At 38.9% G+C, this 20,022-nt stretch overlaps 1 protein-coding gene across 1 annotated transcript in view; it reads left to right on the forward strand.

Annotated features, from left to right (window-relative positions):
- ATAD5 (ATPase family AAA domain containing 5) overlaps window positions 1-20,022 on the forward strand; it is a 46,161-nt gene that overhangs the window by 13,396 nt on the left and 12,743 nt on the right. Inside the window, exons 6-14 of the mRNA XM_030296400.1 lie at window positions 120-201; window positions 7,163-7,347; window positions 9,540-9,697; window positions 11,003-11,162; window positions 11,626-11,955; window positions 13,759-13,855; window positions 15,544-15,623; window positions 15,804-15,946; window positions 16,044-16,194. Coding sequence (XP_030152260.1) covers window positions 120-201; window positions 7,163-7,347; window positions 9,540-9,697; window positions 11,003-11,162; window positions 11,626-11,955; window positions 13,759-13,855; window positions 15,544-15,623; window positions 15,804-15,946; window positions 16,044-16,194 — 1,386 coding nt within the window. The remainder of the gene's footprint in view (window positions 1-119; window positions 202-7,162; window positions 7,348-9,539; window positions 9,698-11,002; window positions 11,163-11,625; window positions 11,956-13,758; window positions 13,856-15,543; window positions 15,624-15,803; window positions 15,947-16,043; window positions 16,195-20,022) is intronic.

Genomic DNA, 20,022 nt, shown 5'->3' on the forward strand with positions numbered 1-20,022 from the left:
AAAGTTGAGAAGAGTTCATTTTTTTTAAGTTTAAGAAGATAGAGCTATAATTGGAAAGTATCTGGAGGTAAGTAGAGATGATAAACTTTGATACTAACCTAACTATTTATTTTTCTAAGGGAAAGTGAAAGTTGCTCCTTTATTTCTTACCAGAAAAGCTCAAAAAACAGCTGATCCTATTCTTGGTTTTGATGAAAACAGGTCAGTCTAATACAAATTCTAAAATGCTGAAATGTCTTATGGAATGTATTTTGTATTTTTTCCTTGACTTTGATGAGAAAGCACGTACATTATCATTTGAACCTTTAATAAGTTTATTTATTTACTTTTAGAACGAGGGAGCACGAGTTGGGGAGAGGGGCAGAGGGGGGGAGAGAGAGAGAATCTTAAGCAGGTTCCATGCTTGGTGCAGAGCCAGATGCGGGGCTTGATCTCATGACCCTGGGATCGTGACCTGAGCTGAAACCAAGAGTTGGATGCTTAACCAACTGAGCCACACAAGCATCCCAATAAGTTCGTTTCTAAAGATGGCAATATTGACAGTGCTACAGTCACAATTTGAAGATGAGACATTTTGTGGCCATCTCTAGATACAATAGTGGAAAAATAAACCAAAAGCACCAAAGAGCTGATTATGAACTTATTCAGTATATATTTAAATACCTGCTCTGAGGGTGCCTGGCTGGCTTTGTCGGTAGAGCACGTGACTCTTGATCTCAAGGTCATGAATTTGAGCCCCACATTGGGGGTAGAGATTACTTTAAAACAAAAAAATAAATAAAATGAAATCTTTAAATACCTGCTATGTACCAGGCACTGTTTTTCATACTAGGAATATTTGGGGGAACAAAACAAGACACCTTCCCTGTCCTCATGAGGCTTACACTCTAGAGGGAAGACAATCTGTGATAAAACATTAATTGGGCCATCAAGTGAAAAATTGCAGTTGTGCTAAGAAGGAGAGGTACAGAGTTTTATTAAGTTTATATTAAGTGGATTTGGTCTGGTCAAAAAAGGCTTTGCTGAGGAAATGACATCTGAACTGAAGGATGAGCAGGAGTTCACCAGGGGAGGAACAGTGTTCTGGCCAGAGGGAGCAATCTGCAGAGTCCCTATAGCTCGAAGGAGCATGGTGAAGAGAGAGGTTGAAAGAATGCTAGTGTGACTTGAGCAGAGAGCTTGGGTGAGAGGAGTGTGGGCCTAAGCTGGGGAGGTGGATGCCAGCCCACGTAGCACCTTTAGGCCATGTGAGAGAATTTTGTCATTTTGCCAAGGGCAATAAGAAACAGGGTTTTAAACACAAAATATGCACATAAATGTTTGGATTTCGGGAAGGTCTTTTCTGACTGCTGGATTGGTTTGCTAGATCAAAATCCATAATGATTAATTAGATCTAGGGGGTAGGGGTAGGAGAGAGGAAAGTGAAGGTGACACTCAAGTTCTAGTATCCCTGTGCAAGCGGATGGCATGGTGGAAGACCAGGTTTAGGGCATCATGGGTTCAGGTTATTTTTTCCTGTTTCACTCTTACTGAGGTATAATTACATATTGTTAAGATGCACAAATCTTTTTTTTTTTTTTTTTTCGAGGGATGGAGGGGCAGAGGGATAGAGAGAGAGAGAGACTGAGAGAGACTCCCAAGCAGGCTCCATGCTCAGTGCAGAGCCAGATGCAGGGCTCAATCCCATGACCCTGGTATCATGACCTGAGCCAAAATCAGGAATCAGACTCTCAACCGACTGAGCCACTCAGGCACCCATTAATCTTTTTTTGATTGAAGTATAATTGACATACAGTATCCTGTTTCAGATATACATGGTAGTGATTTGATATTTGTATAAATTACAAAAAGATTCCCATGATAAGTCTCGTTACCATTTGTCACTATACAGAAAGTTACTACAGTTGATTGACTGTACTCCCTATGCTGTAGATTTCATTCCTGTGACTTAATTATTTTGTGAGTAGAAGTTTGTACCTGTTAATCCCCTTCCCCTATTTCTCCTGCCTCCACCCTCTCCCCCTCCCCACTCTGGTAGCCAACAATTTGTTCCTTTGTCCATGAGTCTGTTTCTGTTTTGTTTATTTGTAAAATGCACCATTCTCTTTTTTTAATGTTTATTTATTTATTTTGAGAGAGAGAGAGGGAGCGGGGAAGGGGAAGAGAGAGAAGGAGAGAGAGAATCCCAACCAGGCTCCATACTCAGTAAGGAGTGGTGTTCTCAGTTTCACTGTGAGATCATGGCCTGAGCCTAAATCAAGAGTCAGACACTCAACCACCTGAGCCACCCAGGTGCCCCTAAAAATGCATCATTCTTATTATTTTTTTCTTTTTTAATGTTTATTCATCCCTGAGACAATGCGAGAGAGTGCAAGCAGCAGAGGGGCAGACAGAGGGAGACACAGAATCTGAAGCGGGCTCCAGGCTCTGAGCTGTCAGCGCAGAGCCTGACGCAGGGCTTGAACTCACGAACCATGAGATCGTGACCTGAGCCGAAGTCAGACGCTCACCCGACTGAGCCACTCAGGTGTCCTTCTTATTTTTTTTTTTTTTAATGTTTATTTTTTTAGAGAGGAAAGGGGAGACAGAGAATCCCAAGCAGGCTCCAAGCTGTCAATGCAGAGCCCAGTGTGGGGTTTGAACTCCCAAACCATGAGATCATGATGTGAGCCAAATCAAGAGTTGGATGCTTAACCAACTGAGCTACCCAGGCGCCCCCTAACTGCACCATTCTTAAGCATACAGTTTTCATAAGTACATTATATCAAGATTTAACAATCTTTCTTTTATTCTGAAAGGTTACTCTTTTTCTGTTATTCCTACCACCACCATAACAAAAGGTTACCGCTATACTGATTCTTAACCATTGATTAGTTTGATTTCTATTGCCGTGGATTAGTTTTGTTAGTTTTAAAACTTTACGTAAACTTCAGAACTTCATGTAAATGTGTATCTATCTATCTATCTATCTATCTATCTATCTATATGTATTCTTTTGTATCTAATTGCTTTTGGTCAGTACACATACACACACTGTCTTTTTTTAAATCAACTTTATTCAGGGGCGTCTGGGTGGCTCAGTTGGTTGAGCATCTGACTTTGGCTCAGATCATGATCTCATGGTTCGTGGGTTCGAGCTCCACGTTGGGCTCTGTGATGACAGCTCAGAGCCTGGAGCCTGCTTCGGATTCTGTGTCTCCCTCTCTCTCTGCCCCTCCCCCGCTCACACTCTCTGCTTTTCTCTGCTTTTCAAAAATAAATAATTGTAAAAAAAAAATTTTTTTTAAATCAACTTTATTCAGGTATAATGTACTCGCAATCATATGCATACAATTGAAGTAAACAGTTTGAGGTTTAACAAACGTACACATCTGTGTAATCATCACAATAGAGAACATTTTCACCACATTCCAGAAAGTTTCCTTTTGCCTCTTTGCAATTAATACATGTCCCCAACTCAATCCCACACAATTTCTGATCTGTTTTCTGTTGACATAGATTGGTTTGCCTTTTCTAGAATTTCGTAGAAATGAAATCATACAGGACTCTCACTTTTGTCTCTGTCTTCTCTTAGCCAAGGTAATCTATCAGTAGTCTTTTCTTTTTTATTACTGAGTAGTATTCCTTATATGAATATACCACAGTTTGTGTATCCATTCTTTTATTGATGGCCAATTGGGTTGTTTCCAGTATTTGGCTATTATTAATAAGGCTGCTGTGAACATTCCATTCCATTACATGTGTAGACGGTGTTCTCATTTTTCTTGAGTAAATACCTAGAAGTGGAATTTCTCTGTCATTGGGTAGGTGTACGTTTATCATTGTAAGAATCTGCCGAACTTTCCCAAGTGGTTGTTCCATTTATACTCCCACCAGCAGTATATGAGAGCTCCGTTTGCTAACGCTTGGCATTATCAGACTTTTCTTTTATCGGTTATTTATTTTGAGAGAGAGTATGCACATGCAAGTAGGGAAAGGGCACAGAGAGAGGGAGAGAGAGAGAGCATCCCAAGGAAGCTCTGCGCTGTCAGTGCAGAGCCCAATGCAGGGCTCGATCTCACGAACTGTGAGATCATGAACTGAGCTGAAATCAAGAGTTAGATGCTTAGGGGCAATCAAGAGTTAGATGCTTAGTTGGTTAGGTGTCCGACTTCCGCTCAGGTCATAATCTCATGGTTCGTGAGTTCGAGCTCCATGATGGGATCTGTGTTGACAGCTTAGAGCCTGGAGCCTGCTTTGGATTCCCTCTCTCTCTGCCCCTCTCCTGCTTGTGCTTTGTGTCTCTCTCAAAAATGAATAAACATCAAAAACAACAACAACAACAACAACAAAAGAGACGCTTAACCAACTAAGCCACCAGGTGCCCCCAGACTTTAATTTTAGCCATTCTCATGGGTTTCTAGTGGTATAGTATTATTTTTTATTTTTTTATTATTTGTAATCAATTAAAAATTTGAACCTTATTGAAGTATAAATTACGTAGTCACCTATATTTAAAGTGTATAACTTGGTGAGCTTTGCCAGTTGTATATGTAGTGAAAGCACCACCACTGCAGTAAAGATAATGCTTTATTTCCACTATCCAAAAAGTCTTTTCCTCCACAAGTGTCCTCATGCCCTTCTGCAGTCCTCCTCCTAGTCCCAGCTCAGGCAAGCACCTGTCTGTTTTCTGTATGTTAATTTGCATTTTCTAGAATTCTGTATTAATGAAATCGTATGATAATACACTCTTTCATCTGGCCTCTTTCAGTCAGCTTGATGATTTTGAGATTTGTTCATGTTATCAAATACCGTTGACTCTTTGAATTTCACAAGTCCACTTATGTGGGTTTTTACATTACGGTACTGTGAAAATGTATTTTCTCTTCCATATGATTTTCCAATATTTTTGCCTCTAGCTTACTTTAAGAATATAGTATATAATATATATACTGTATACACAACATAACAAACTATGTGTTAATCGACAGTTAATGTTAATCCTTTAGGCTTCCAGTCAGTAGTAGGCTATTAGTAGGTACATTTTTGGGGAGTCAAAAATTATGCATGTACTTTCGACTGTGCAGAGGGTCAGCAACCCTAACCTCTATGTTGTTCAAGGTCAACCATATATCAGTAGTTCATTATTTTTGTTGAATAGTATTATATGGATAAACCACTTTTTGTCTACCTGGTTACCTGTTGATGGACATTTGGGTTGTTTCCAGTCTTAAGAATAAAGATGCCAGCAACATTCATGCAGAAGTCTCCTACAATTTTGCTGATGATTCTGTTAAATAGTGAGAGAATTGATATCTTAACAATATTAAGTTTTCTGATCCAAGAACATTATATTTCTATTTTTAATATCTTTCATCAGTGTTCGGTGGTTCTCAGTGTAGAGGTTTTATACATGTGTTAAATTCATCTCTAAGTATTTCATGTATTTAATATAATTATAAACGGCATTATTTTCCAATTGTTGATTTCTGGTATGTGGAAATACAATTGATTTTTTTTTTTTAACCTATACCACAGTCTACCATTTCACCTAATGCTATTATCTTATATGACTTTGCTTTACCCAGTAGAATTGTTTGAAGGAAGAAATTTGCTGGTTTTGGACTACTTAACTTAAATTTCTTAGAAGTTTCTTAGAATTATTCTTATGTTCCTAAATTGGTATACTATGAAAGAATTTAAAAAATAATTTATGTTGAAATAACTTTAAGAAAAGTTGCCAGACTACTACAAAGAACTCCTATCCCCTTCACCAAGATTTCCCATGTCCTTGACTGTGTTTATTGAAGTGTGGAGACTCTGAACCTGGGTCTGTCTGATAAAGCAGATAAAGCTAGGATACATATATAAGTATGTATATATTTTTTATATATACGCATATACCCAAAGCAATTTATAATTGTATATATTACACAGTTTATCACATATATATAATATGTGTATATTTTGTATTAGCACTTTGTACACTTCTCCTTAAAGTTTACCTTCTGCTATTGGCATATACTCTTTTTTTTTTTTAAGGTTTTATTTTTAAGTAATCTCTACACCCAACATGGGGCTCGAACTTACAACCCCAAGATCGAGTCACATGCTAGGGACACCTGGGTGGCTCAGCCCAACTCTTGATTTCGGTTCAGGTCATGAATTCACAGGTTCATGAGATTGAGCCCCACGTCGGGCCCTGTGCTGACAATGTGGAGCCTTCTTGGGATTCTGTCTCTCCTTCCCTCTCTGGCCCTCCCCTGCTCATGTGTGCGTTCTCTCTCTCTCTCTCTCTCTCTCTCTCTCTCTCTCTCTCTCAAAATAAATAAATAAATGTTAAAAGAAGAAAAAACTTGTATGTTCTACCTACCGAGCCAGCCAGGTACGCCAATCTCATACCTACTTAGCTACAACTTCACGAATCTCTTCCTCCTTCCCTCCAACTAACAGTAAAAAAAGCTATACCTCCTCTTTTCTGAGATAAATGCCTCCACACTGGCTTTAAATCTCTTCTTTCCCTCATTTCTCTTAAAAAGGAAAGGAAAAGAGAAATGGAAGTCTTTACATCCTCTTTTTACTTATCAACTCAAATTTCTGTTTGTAGAGAATATTACAATTCTCCATATATGGCGGGCTAGGAAGGGCAGATTAGCTGTCGTACCACCCTCTCCCCCTTCCGCTGCTCCCGTATCCCATCCTCCTCGCCTCCCTCCCACCGAAGTCAGGACTCTTAGGATTAGCAATATGAAGATAAGCGAGGTAAAACTGAGGCATCAGTAATAAAGGCCCTAATGGTCTTGCTACTATATTGGAAACATCACATTAGAAATTCTTATATTAACTTTTTGAAATATAGCACTTACTTTGTTTTCTGATTATGATACAAATGCATGTTCTTTTAAAAAGAAGACAAAATACACAAGGGAAAAAACTCACCTACCACTCATAGATAGACTCTGTTAACATTTTGCTGGATGTTCTTCAAGTCATTTTTTTTCCCTCTATGTATTTACTTTTATTTCTTAATACTGATCGCTTTCATTTTTATGATAAGCAAAAGTGAATGTGCCCAGCTAACATCTCAGATAGCAGATTCATTTTTTGAAATTAGAAAGTATTGTGTATTTTTTTTAAGTGTTTATAACCTTAGCTTTCCTTTGTCGCATCATTTTCTTAAAAGCCAAGATACATCTGAAAAGTCTCAGGATTGTGATGTGCAGTTTCAAGCCAAGCGCGACTTCCTAATGAGCGGTTTGCCGGATTTGCTGAAACGACAGATTGCAAAGAAAGCTGCTGTATTAGATGTGTACCTTGCAGCGAGTACTAGTTTCCAGAGAGTTGTCCACGTACAACAAAGAGATGATGGTGAGTTTATTATAATTAAACATTTTTATTTTTTATTTTTTATTTTTTTTTTTCAACGTTTATTTATTTTTGGGACAAAGAGAGACAGAGCATGAACGGGGGAGGGGCAGAGAGAGAGGGAGACACAGAATCGGAAGCAGGCTCCAGGCTCTGGGCCATCATCAGCCCAGAGCCCGACGCGGGGCTCGAACTCACGGACCGCGAGATCGTGACCTGGCTGAAGTCGGACGCTTAACCGACTGCGCCACCCAGGCGCCCCTAATTAAACATTTTTAAATGTAGGGTGCCTGGGTGGCTCAGTCAGTTCAGCGTCTGACTTCGGGTCAGGTCACGATCTCCCAGTTCATGAGTTTGAGCCCTTCTTGGGCTCTCTGCTGTCAGCCTGTCAGCACAGAGCCCACTTCGGATCCTCTGTCCCTCTCTGCCCATCCCCTGCTTGTGCTGTCCCCCAAATAAATAAATATTAAAGAAAGTATTTTTAAGTGTTAGAAGTAATATGAAAGCGTAAGTTGACTTGAAATGAGGCTAAAGTTTAAAGATAATTCTTAAGGAGATTTTAGTGAGAATTCGCAGTATGTGTTTCATTGTCTCTTCCTCAGTCTTGGACTCCCTGTACTGCATATGGGGTGTCAGGGCAAGAGAGCCAGAGGCATCCTCAGCCCTCACCACCTTATGCAGCGAAGAGCAGGCGTGCGGGCGGGACCTCAGGTGGATGTTGTTCTCCAGGGAGGCACTGTGTTCCGAAAGGAAGGCAGTGGTCTTCACTCATGCAGCCTGTGTGTGAACAGATCACCTGTAAGACTTTCTCAGAGGAGCTCCAGCCCTGTCCTTGTCCGATGGGCTGTTGAATGTGCAAGGGAGTTGTTTGCCTCCTTTCCAGAACAGCTTTTCCTCTCGTTGCATCTAAATCCCCCCTGGAGCAGGCAGCAAGTAGCTCCGCACTCCAGTTCACCCTTTCCTCATACACACCGTGCACAAGGGTGAGCTGTTTGCACAAGCCTTCTGCACGGTGGTCTTAGCTTAATCAGAACCTGATTCTGGTTGGATTCAAATGCTACCGCAACCACAATCTTACTTGACTTACATAGTTTTTAATTACCAAAAGTGTACAAAGCTTTATTTATTTTCCTTGTCATTGCTCCTACCTAGAGGGTTTTGTGTGTGTGAGTGTGCACGCTCGCGTGCATGCACAAAAGCATTTGTATTCTTCTCAGCTGGCTTTGTGGTTTGGTTTAATGCACTCCTTCTACTCCTAAAATATGCTCTATGTTCTCTTCTTTCTTTTTTCCTTTTGTGTTTCTGACCTTGATAGCTTTTCGGTTTTGTTCAGCCTCCCATTTGTACAGGGAACTTCCCAGCCAGCCCTTCTGGTGATATTCTTCTTTCTCTTTCTTCCTCAGCTCTGCCATTGGCCATTCGGTGGACGAAGCCCTTCTTGTTATTTTCACCAGTTCAGTTTTATACAGCATATTCCAATAGTATATTCAACTGTAGAAGTTAGTTTTACGTTTCTTCCCTGATTTTGATCAACATTTTCACCAGAGTGCTACTGTAAAACTTATCATATGTGTTTGTGGATCAGGAGATGAAGCAAGCACAGAGACAACCTCTCTCTTTTAGAGCCTGAAGAGTTGGGGCGCCTGGGTGGCTCAGTCAGTTGACCGTCCGGCTCTTGACTTTGGCTCAGGTCATGATCTCACATCTCGTGAGTTTGAGCCTTGCATCGGGCTCTGCGCTGACCGTGAAGAGCCTGCTTGGGATTCTGTCTCCCTCTCTCTTTGCCCCTCCCATGCTTACTCTCTCTTTCTCGCTCTCACAATAAATAAAAATAAACTTAAAAAAAATAGAACTGGAGGAGTTAATCACACATTTATTTACTGGTATGCCAGGTCTGCCCTCAGAGTTTAAACCTTAAACCAGGATGTGAACTGCCCCTGAAATTCTTACCCCTAGTAGCAAGGGTTGATTTCAAAAGAAACGAAGTTTGCTATCACTTGGTTATTTTAAACAATTGGGAAGGAAGACTCAATATTTTTATTAATTGTATTTGTTGGAGGAGAGGAGTTTGGTTTTTTGAGTTTTGGTATTTTTGTGTTAACTATGTAGCTGTCAGGTCTTTTCACGTTTGCGTATTTGGCATTCGATGTAATGAATGAAGATAATTAAGACCTTTGTTTTCTGTTTTGCTTTAGGATGCCATTTGTGGCATTTGAAACCACCCACTTGCCCTCTCTTAACCAAACTTAAAGAACTGGATACTAGAGTAATAGATCTCTCAAGATGTGTTCTTGCTCTTGGTGAATTTTCAACATTGAATTCAAATTCTAAAAGTACTAATTCTGCTGTTGTGGTAAGTACCAGAGATCCCGGCTATTGTACGGTGTTTCCTTCATATCTTCAGAGGGAAAGCAAACAGATATCTGCTACTGTGGCCTAAAGTTCTTTTTTCCCTGGAGTCCAGTTTTAAAGAATAAATCCCAAATGAGGTAGACATCTCTTTTAAATATTCCTGGAGCTTTAGAAACATTTTAAGAATTAATGGTAGCCAGGGCACCTGGGTGGCTCAGTTGGTTGTGTCGGACCTTGGCTCAGGTAATGATCTTGTGGTCTGTGAGTTCGAGCTCCACGTCAGGCTCTGTGCTAATGGCTTGGAGCCTGGAGCCTGCTTTGGATGCTGTGTCTCCGTCTCTCTCTGCCTCTCTCTCTCTCTCTCTCTCTCTCTCTCTCTCAAAAATGAATAAACATCATGGGGCGCCTGGGTGGCTCAGTCGGTTAAGCGGCCAACTTCGGCTCAGGTCATGATTTCGCGGTCCGTGAGTTCGAGCCCCGCATCGGCCTCTGTGCTGACAGCTCAGAGCCTTGTACCTGGTTCAGATTCTGTGTCTCCCTCTCTCTGACCCTACCCCGTTCATGCTCTGTCTCTCTCTGTCTCAAAAATAAATAAACGTTAAAAAAATTTTTTTTTTTTTTTTTTAATGTTTATTTATTTTGGGGACAGAGAGAGACAGAGCATGAATGGGAGGGGCAGAGAGAGAGGGAGACACAGAATCGGAAACAGGCTCCAGGCTCCGAGCCATCAGCCCAGAGCCTGACGCGGGGCTCGAACTCACGGACCGCGAGATCGTGACCTGGCTGAAGTCGGACGCTTAACCGACTGCGCCACCCAGGCGCCCCAAAAAAAAAAAAAATTTTTTTTTAAATGAATAAACATTAAAAAAAATTCTATAAAAAAAAGGAATTAAGGGTAGCTAGTTTCAAAAGAATATTAGATTATATAGCACATTTAGATAGTGTGTAAATCAGCATTCTAATCTAATGTGTAAAGTACAATTAGTTGAAAGAGGGAACAAGAAAAATATGAATTAAGTCCCTAAAAACTATGCAAATGCAGCTTTGCTGTTAAGGTTTTATTTAGTCACTGAAGTTAATCCTACATTAATATTGACTAGTTATCGACAGAAAATGGTTGGTGACTAATACTGATAGACGATGTGGGGGGCACCTGACTGGTTCAGTGAAGCAGGCGACTCTTGTTCTCAGGGTTATGAGTTCAAGTCCCACGACGGGTGTAGAGATTACTTAAAAAAAAATCGAAACGTCTTTAAAAAAACAGACAATGTGGGTCCATTATTGAGCTTTTTTTTCTTTATTGCAGTTTGTGGAGAGAAGGAAAGATTTGACTGAAGAAGTAAGAAATGTTTTGCTGGAGGAAATTAGGTGGTCAAATCCCGAATTTTCTTTGAGGAAATATTTTTCTTTGCTTCTTAAAAAACGAAGTGACCACCAGGTACTTTCTGAGTGTTATCGTAAACAAGGTTAGTGATAACTGTTATCATTTACATTAACACTTTGTTTTTGAAAACATTAAGACTTAGTCTTTGACTCTTGGAAGTCCACTGAGAGAATATTGCTTATGGTTGGCAGGGAAAATTGTTCAATTGTATTAAAGCATCTTGTTCAATGCAATGTTGGCCCCTGCCATTCTCCACAGGTACAAACCCAAAGACAGCTTTAATTTTGTTAAAATATTAATAGTTCATTTAAGGAAAGCCTTAGGTGAGATCATTTGAACTGACTTGCCTTTATATAACTTGTACAAAAGGCAATCTAAATAACACAATATCCTGCTTGCTTTCAGTGGCCCACATTTGATTCTTGCCTCTTCATTTTGTAGTAATAAGATTGTTGGATATTTTGAAGTGATATTAAGATTTTGGATATTAAAATTTGTTTTTTGTTAATTAGTAAGCACATGCATTTCTCTAACTTCTGAAATAGAAAGTCCACAACTCGAACCTGATGTGAATCAAAAAGAAACCAAAAGGAAACGAGTGGAAATGGAAATTCAGAAGTCAAAAAGAAAGAAGCCAAACGAGTATTCACAAAGCCCAAAAAAGATAAATGGGAAACCAGAAGAACTTGACAAAAGAAACAACTCCACTGGGATAAAGCTAGACTCTTGTAAAGGCCTTCTTTCTAAAACATCCAGGAAGAAACAAACTGCTTCGAGTACAACATGTAAAATAGAAACAGAAGCAGTTGAAGATTCTGATGTTCTGGTAATAGATGATGGCAAAGAGCCTACATCAGAAAGATCTCCTGTTCCTGGTAAATTAGATCTTCTTCCTCTGGGCCTAGAACTTTTTTGTTTGTTTTCTTTTCTTGTTCATTTTCTCTTTAATATATGTTCTTTGCAACATTCGAACAATATATGTTTATAAAACAAGAAGTGGAAGCCTTACTAATTATAATCAGTCTTACAGAAAACCACATTTAACAGATAGGTGTTTGGTCTTTGATTTTTCTGTGTGCTTTTTTTTTTTTTTTAATTTTTTTTTTTTTTCAACGTTTATTTATTTTTGGGACAGAGAGAGACAGAGCATGAACGGGGGAGGGGCAGAGAGAGAGGGAGACACAGAATCGGAAACAGGCTCCAGGCTCTGAGCCGTCAGCCCAGAGCCCGACGCGGGGCTCGAACTCACGGACCGCAAGATCGCGACCTGGCTGAAGTCGGACGCTTAACCGACTGCGCCACCCAGGCGCCCCTTCTGTGTGCTTTTTAAACAACCTGGGATTATATCTCTTTAACATGTCTCTGACTTACTCCCATTTGGGTTCTTTAGCTTTTTCAAAAATATTCTATTGAATTGATTTATTCGTCCATTTATGTGGCTGAATGGATGTTTTAATATTTGTATAGCAAGTCTCCTCTATCGTTTTTTAAAAACTATTCATGTATTGGGGTACCTGGGTGGCTCAGCTGGGTGAGCGTCCGACTTAGCCCCAGGTCATGATCTCGCAGTTCGTGGGTTTGAGCCCCACGTCGGGCTCTGTGCTGATAGCTTGGAGCCTGGAACCTGCTTCAGATTCTGTGTCTCCATTTCTCTTGCTCTCTTTGCCCCTCTCCTGCTCGTGCTCTTTCTCTCTCAAAAATAAACATTAAAAAAAATTTAAAAATAAAACTATGTTCATGTATCTACTCTGCTGAATAAACTATAGATTCTCTTATTCCACAAATCCCACTGGGGTTTGATTTTGCATTAGTGTATAGATTAATTTGGAGTGAATCAGCATATTTACCACATTCAGTCTTCTCAAACGGGAGTGTGGCACATCTCCATTTACCTAGGTTGACTTTGTAGGATATTTTAATGTTTCTTTTCAGGGATCAAAGGATGCTTCACAAAAATTACGCTGCCTTTATTCTTTAGATTATTTCCTAAGAAATAATAAATTCCTTTTCATATATCATGTTTTTTTAGTGATTACTTAAATTTTAAGCATGTACTTCTATTTTTTCATAATTTTTTGTAAGTAATCTCTACCCCCAACATGGGACTTGAGCTTACAACCCTGAGATCGAGTCACATGCTCTGCTGACTGAGCCAGTGAGGCACCCCTAATTGAGTACCAACTTTTAAACTTTACTTCCATGAGACTTTATGGCAGTTAGTTTTTTGGGTTTTTTTGTTTTTTGTTTTGCTAATTATTTTTTTAGTGTTTATTTATTTTTGAGACAGAGAGAGGCAGAGCACAAGCAGGGGAGGGGCAGAGAGAGACACACATAGAATCTGAAGCAGGCTCCAGGCTCTGAGCTGTCAGCACAGAGCCTGATATGGGGCTCGAACTCATGAGCTGTGAGGTCATGATCTGAGCTGAAGTCAGACACTTACCAACTGAGCCACCCAGGTGCTCCTATGGTGGTTAGTTTTTAAGGGGGAAGAATTGATATGAAGATACGAAGAATATGATATGAAGAATTTTAAATGTAAAGTTTTGAAATTGCCCTTTGACATTTTGTAAATATAAATACTGTACAAATATTCATTGTTTATGTGAAACAAATGTAAATGTGTAAAAATATATGCTTATGTTAAGGAACGATGGTTCAATGTATATGTTTTGCTTTAGATTCTGGAACTGAAGACATGCTATGGACAGAAAAGTATCAACCCCAGAACTCCAGTGAGCTCATAGGCAATGAGCTAGCTATAAAAAAATTACATAGGTTGGTAAAACATGTAAAAGAATTGAGAAATAATTTTACATTTAATTTGTTTTGAATCTAGTTTGTTTAGTTTGAATCTAGTTTTACTATTTAGTTTTAATCTAGTTTGAGTTTAGTGTTCAGTTTGTTTGAATCTAGTTTTACTATTTATTTACTTTGTTTTATTTATACTAAAATATAGAAATTATAAAGTATTACTTGTATGATAAAATCTTTGTAAAAAAGAAAATTAAGAAAAACATGAAAAGTAAATATCCTTCTTTTCTATTTCTACTCTCTAGAGGTAACAACTATTAAAGGTTTCTGTAGAATCTTCCAGAAAAAAATTTATGCATATGTTAGCTCCTTTCTTCCTAACAAATAGGGTCATATTACTACTAATTCAGGTCCATAGTCCTTTGTCTACAATTCCCACATCCAAAAAAGTTCTGAAAATTAAAAGTTACTAACTTACGGTTTTTATGGATCCCACTTGGTAGGAGTTCATACCTTTTTAAAAAATTTTTTTAACGTTTATTTGTTCTTTGAGAGAGAGAGACACACAGTGCAAACAGGGAAAGGGCAGAGAGAGAGGGAGACACAGAATCTGAAGCAGATTCCAGGCCCACGCTGTCAGTACAGAGCCCTATGCGGGGCTTGAACTCACAAACCACAAGATCACGATCCGAGCTGAAGTCAGATGCTTAACTGACTGAGCCACCCAGGCGCCCCTCATATCTTTTTTTTAAATAAAAACATTAAGTGATTATTTTGTAATACCAGAGACCCCAGAGGGGTATTGTGTTATGTGTGGTATATGTACCAAATTACTTTTCTAGTATCTAAAAAATTTTGAATTCTAGGGGCGCCTGGGTGGCGCAGTCGGTTAAGCGTCCGACTTCAGCCAGGTCACGATCTCGCGGTCTGTGAGTTCGAGCCCCACGTCAGGCTCTGGGCTGATGGCTCAGAGCCTGGAGCCTGTTTCTGATTCTGTGTCTCCCTCTCTCTTTGCCCCTCCCCCGTTCATGCTCTGTCTCTCTCTGTCCCAAAAATAAATAAACGTTGAAAAAAAAAATTAAAAAAAAAAATTTTGAATTCTAAAACTCACCTGGTCCAAAGGATTTCATATAAGAAATAGGGGCCTATAATAATAGTTAACACTTTGAGCTTAGTACTGTTCTAAGTGCTTGCATTGTTCTTAGCCCCTGTAATCCTTACAACTATACTATGAGTGTAAATACTGCTGTGCTCATCTTATAGATAAGGAATGGACCTACAGAGGTTGAATTATTTGTCCAGGGTCACCCAGCTTGAAAGTAGTGGTGCTGGAACTCAAACTTGAGCAGTCTAGCTCTAAGCTAGAACTTAATCTTTCTGCCTATACTTAGCACTGTGTATTAGACATGTTTCATATCATCACACAGTCTACCTGAACTCTTTATAGTTGTTCCGTACTGGTTTCATAGGTGAGGGTACTGTAGTGTCTCTTTTCTCCTACTGAAGTACTTTTATGTTTTTCCCTTTGGAACCTAATCTGAACAAGGTTGCAGTGGATATCCTTGTACATACAGTGTTGTATATTTTGGTAAAAAATTACTTCCTTTAGAAATATTTGTGCCCATGTAAAAATATTTTACTATTTCGTTGATTCAAAGAGATAAGGCTCTATTCTGTGAATTAGTTAATTAACACATATTTTCTTATGGCAGTTGGTTGAAAGACTGGAAGAGACGAGCCGAATTGGAAGAAAGACAAAATTTGAAGGGAAAAAAAGATGAGAAACAGGAAGGTATCTTGAGTCATTTTCTCCATTTCACTGAACGTGTTTAGTTAGATTGGCTCTAAATGTGTATGAAATTTTTTAATTGTATTTTATATTTGATTTCCTAGTTTTTGTAAATAAGTGTCTAGCATCTGTTGCTGCCTGAGCAATTATCAAATGATAATTTGCATTTGAATAATTTTTCAGATCTGTTGGATAGCATTGATTTTAAAGGCAGTTCAGATGACGAAGAAGAGAATCGCCTTTGCAATACTGTTCTGATAACAGGGCCGACAGGAGTGGGGAAGACTGCCGCGGTGTATGCGTGTGCTCAGGAGCTTGGATTTAAGGTTAGTAACAGCTACGCCAGGAGGATGTTAATGTAACTGTTGCACTCGAATTAAAGGAAGACCGACCATTCTGCCTTGCTTTCATGTATTCTTCCAGATATTTGAAGTCAATGCCTCTTCTCAGCGCAGTGGTAGACAAATTCTGTCTCAACTGAAGGAAGCTACCCAGTCCCATCAAGTGGACAAGCAAGGTGTAAACTCTCAGAAACCTTGTTTTTTTAATAGTTACAACCTAGGCAAGTCACCAAGTAAGTAAATTCTTTTGCTTAGGTCATAACCTTTGAGAGAAAGTGAAATCTACAAAAAGAATTTTAATAATCAGCATTTTTTTTTTTTTTGCGTTTTGTTTTTTAACCTTTTCCTATACACACATGTGCGTGCACCTTTTTTATGTTTTCTTGGATGGTTTTAAAATAAACCTCAAGACCATCATATAATTTTATTTGTATGTACTTCAGTAGGTATCTCTAATTGATAAGGGCCTTTAAAAAGCATAACCAGGGGTGTCTGGGTGGCTCAGTCTGTTAAGCGTCTCACTCTGGATTTCAGCTCAGGTCATGATCTCACACAGTTTGTGGACTCGAGGCCCACATTGGGTTCTGCATTGACAGTGCGGATCCTGCATGAGATTCCCTGACCCTCCTCCGCTCACACACGTGCTTGCTCCCTCTCTCAAAATAAATAAACGTAAAATAAAATAAAAAGCATAACCACAGTAATCATTATTAGACCTAATGAAATTAGCTATATATCTTAATTTGGTCTAATACATACTCTTATTTTGGTGTTTTGTTGTTTCAAATGGTTCGTGCAAATTTGGATTCAAACAAGGTTTACATCTTACATTTGACTGATGTCTTTTAAATATCTTCCAGTCTCCCTAATAATTCCCTCATCCTTTTCATATCATTTATTTTTTGAAGAACGTGGGTCATTTTTCATAAAATCTCTCACATTTTGGATTTCTCTGATTGTTCATGGCATCAGTTAACATATTCCTCTTCCCTATATTTCTTGTAAACTGGCAGTTAGATCTGTGATATTGATTAGATTAAGGTTCTGTTTCAGGGCTACCATACATGCATAGGCGGGGCTGTGTGCTTCCTATGGCATCAAAGCGGAAGATAGCTTTTGTGATATTCACATGGCTCAGTGAGTTCAGTTGTTTTCAGGCTGATCCATCCATTATAAAGTTCCCCATCACTCTTTTATGTAGCCATGAATGATCTTTATCTAGTAGACTGTTTCATTAGGAGTTAAAAAATGGGTGATTTTGTAATTCACTGAGCCTTTCTGAATTTATTAGTTGAAATTGTAAGGAGAATTTCTCTTCATCAGTTGTTTGGACACTTTGACATACAATTTGTACAGGAAAGGCATGAGAAATGTTTCATTCTTTCCTTTTTAAAAATTTATTTTGTTTGTTTATTTAGAGACAGCGTGAGTGGGGGAGAGGGGTAGAGAGAGAATCCCAAGCAGACTCTGTGCTCAGCGTAGAGCCTGATGTAGGGCTCAATCCCACAACCATGAGATCATGACTTCTGAGCCAAAATCAAGAGTCAGACGCTTGATGGACTGAGCCACCCAGGCACTCCCATTCTTTTCTTTCATTTATCAGTTCTTAAAGTAATGGTGCCCTAGTAATCTCTAAAGTTATCCAATGAGTTTTTGGGTAGTCTAATTTTTTTTTTTTATTTTAGTATTATGAGGAATTCATGGATTTGGATCTATTTAATGTGTTTCAGTCCTTTGTGTTCATTATTCGTTGTGGCTATTACAATTTTCTTTTTGTCACTAGTTTAAACAGCTGTGATTTTGATGTGGGTTGCTGGAGTTTTCTTCGTGTTTCATGTGGTTGGGGTTTGTTGAGCTTCTTGGATGTATGCGTTTATAGTTTTCATCAAATCTGGAAAATTCCAAGCATTGTGTCTTTTTTACTCTTAAAATAGGTTTGACATATAACATTGTATAAATTTAGGGAATACAAGTGTTAATTTGATACATTTCTATATTGTAATATGCTTGCCATTGCATTGATAATTAGCATCTCTATCATGTTACATAATTATCACTTCTTTTTAGTGGTTGGAATAATTCATAGTCTCAGGAAGTTTGGTGATTATAATACAATGTTGCCTGTATTTACCATACTGTGCATTAGATCTCTAGGATTTATTTACTCATTGCAAGTTTGTACCCTTAAACAATATCTATCCTGTCCCCAGTCCCTTTCTCCTGGCAACCACCATTTTACTCTGTTTTTGTGAGTTTGACTTTTTAATTCCATATATAAGTGATGTCACACAGTGCTTGCTTTTCTCTGTCTGACTTACCTCACTTAGCCTCATGTGCTCCAGGTCCACGCATGCTGTCATAAATGGCAGGATGTTCTTTCTTAACGGCTGAATAATATTCCATTGTGTATATATACCACATCTTTATCCATTCATGCATGGGTACTTAGGTTGTTTCCATAGCACATTCTGTCATGAATCATGCTGCAGTAAACATGGGAGTGTGTATATATCTTTGAGATCCCATTTTTGTTTCCCAGAAGCACAACTATAGCAGATCTATTTTTAGTTTTGGGGAGAAACTTCATGTTGTTTTCAATAGTGGTTGAACCAGTTTACATTCCCCTCAACAGCGCACAAAGCTTTCCTTTTCTCCACATCTTCGCCAGCACATGTTATCTCTTCAAATAATTTTTCTCTTCTCCTCTCCTTTGACAATTTTAATTATATATATGTTAGACCACCTTGAGTTGTCTTCTAGCTTGATGATTGCATGTGCAATTTTTCAGTCTTCCTTTGCTCTGCATGTTTCATCTTGGATAGTTTCTAACTATTCGAGTTCACAGATCTTATTTTCTTCAGTATCTAGTATACTGTCAGTGCCATCCAATGTATTTTTTTATTTCATACATTGTAGTTTTCATTTCTAGAAGCTTGACTTGGGTCCTTTTTATAGTTTCTGTGTTACCATGCCCAATTTTTCCTGTAAGTTTTTGAACAGAAGAAACACAGTTATGACTATTTTAGTCATAGTGCTCTTGTTTATTAATTAGTGTTCTTGTCTATTAATTCTGTCATCTGTGTCATTTCTGAGTTGGGTTCAGTTAATTGATTTTTTTTTTTCATTATGGATTGTATTTTCATGCCTTTTTGGTGCCTGATAATTTTGTGGGTTTTTTTGTTTTTTTTTTTTTAATTTTTTTTTCAACATTTATTTATTTTTTTGGGGACAGAGAGAGACAGAGCATGAACAGGGGAGGGGCAGAGAGAGAGGGAGACACAGAATCGGAAACAGGCTCCAGGCTCCGAGCCATCAGCCCAGAGCCCGACGCGGGGCTCGAACTCACGGACCACGAGATCGTGACCTGGCTGAAGTCGGACGCTTAACCGACTGCGCCACCCAGGCGCCCCGAAAAAAAAATTTTTTTTAAAAAAAAGAAGATTATATAAATAAGGGCACCTGGTGGCTCAGTCGATTAAGCGTATGACTTCGGCCCGGGTCGTGATCTTGCGGTTTGTGAGTTCAAGCCCTCTATTGGGCTCTGTGCTGACAGGTCAGAGTCTGGAGCCTACTTTGGATTCTGTGTCTCCCTCTTTCTCTGCCCCTCCCCTGCTTACACCCTGTCTGTCTGTCTCTCTCTCAAAAATATATATTAAAGAAAAGAATATATCAATAAAATTTAGCCAAGTACCTACTACCTACTAGGTATATTATTTAAATTTGGCATGTATTTTCTTTTTTTTAATTTTTTTAATGTTCATTTTTGAGAGAGAGTACAAGCAGGGGAGGGACAGAGAGAGAGGGAGACACAGAATCCTCCAGACCCCACCCAATGTGGGGCTCAAATTCACGAACTGTGAGATCATGACTTGAGTCGAAGTTGGACACTTAACCTACTGAGCCACCCAGGTGCCCCTTGGCATTTATTCTCTAAAACCAGTCTTCGGACTGATGCCAATCCATGATCAAACAATCCTTGTACTATGCCAAAATTAGAAAAATAAGGACAAAATAGTGAGTTTTTTATAAATCGCAATCTCTTCAATATAAAGAAATATTTT

Source organism: Lynx canadensis, chromosome E1 (assembly GCF_007474595.2).
Source record: "Lynx canadensis isolate LIC74 chromosome E1, mLynCan4.pri.v2, whole genome shotgun sequence".
In the NCBI taxonomy this organism is placed as follows: domain Eukaryota; kingdom Metazoa; phylum Chordata; class Mammalia; order Carnivora; family Felidae; genus Lynx; species Lynx canadensis.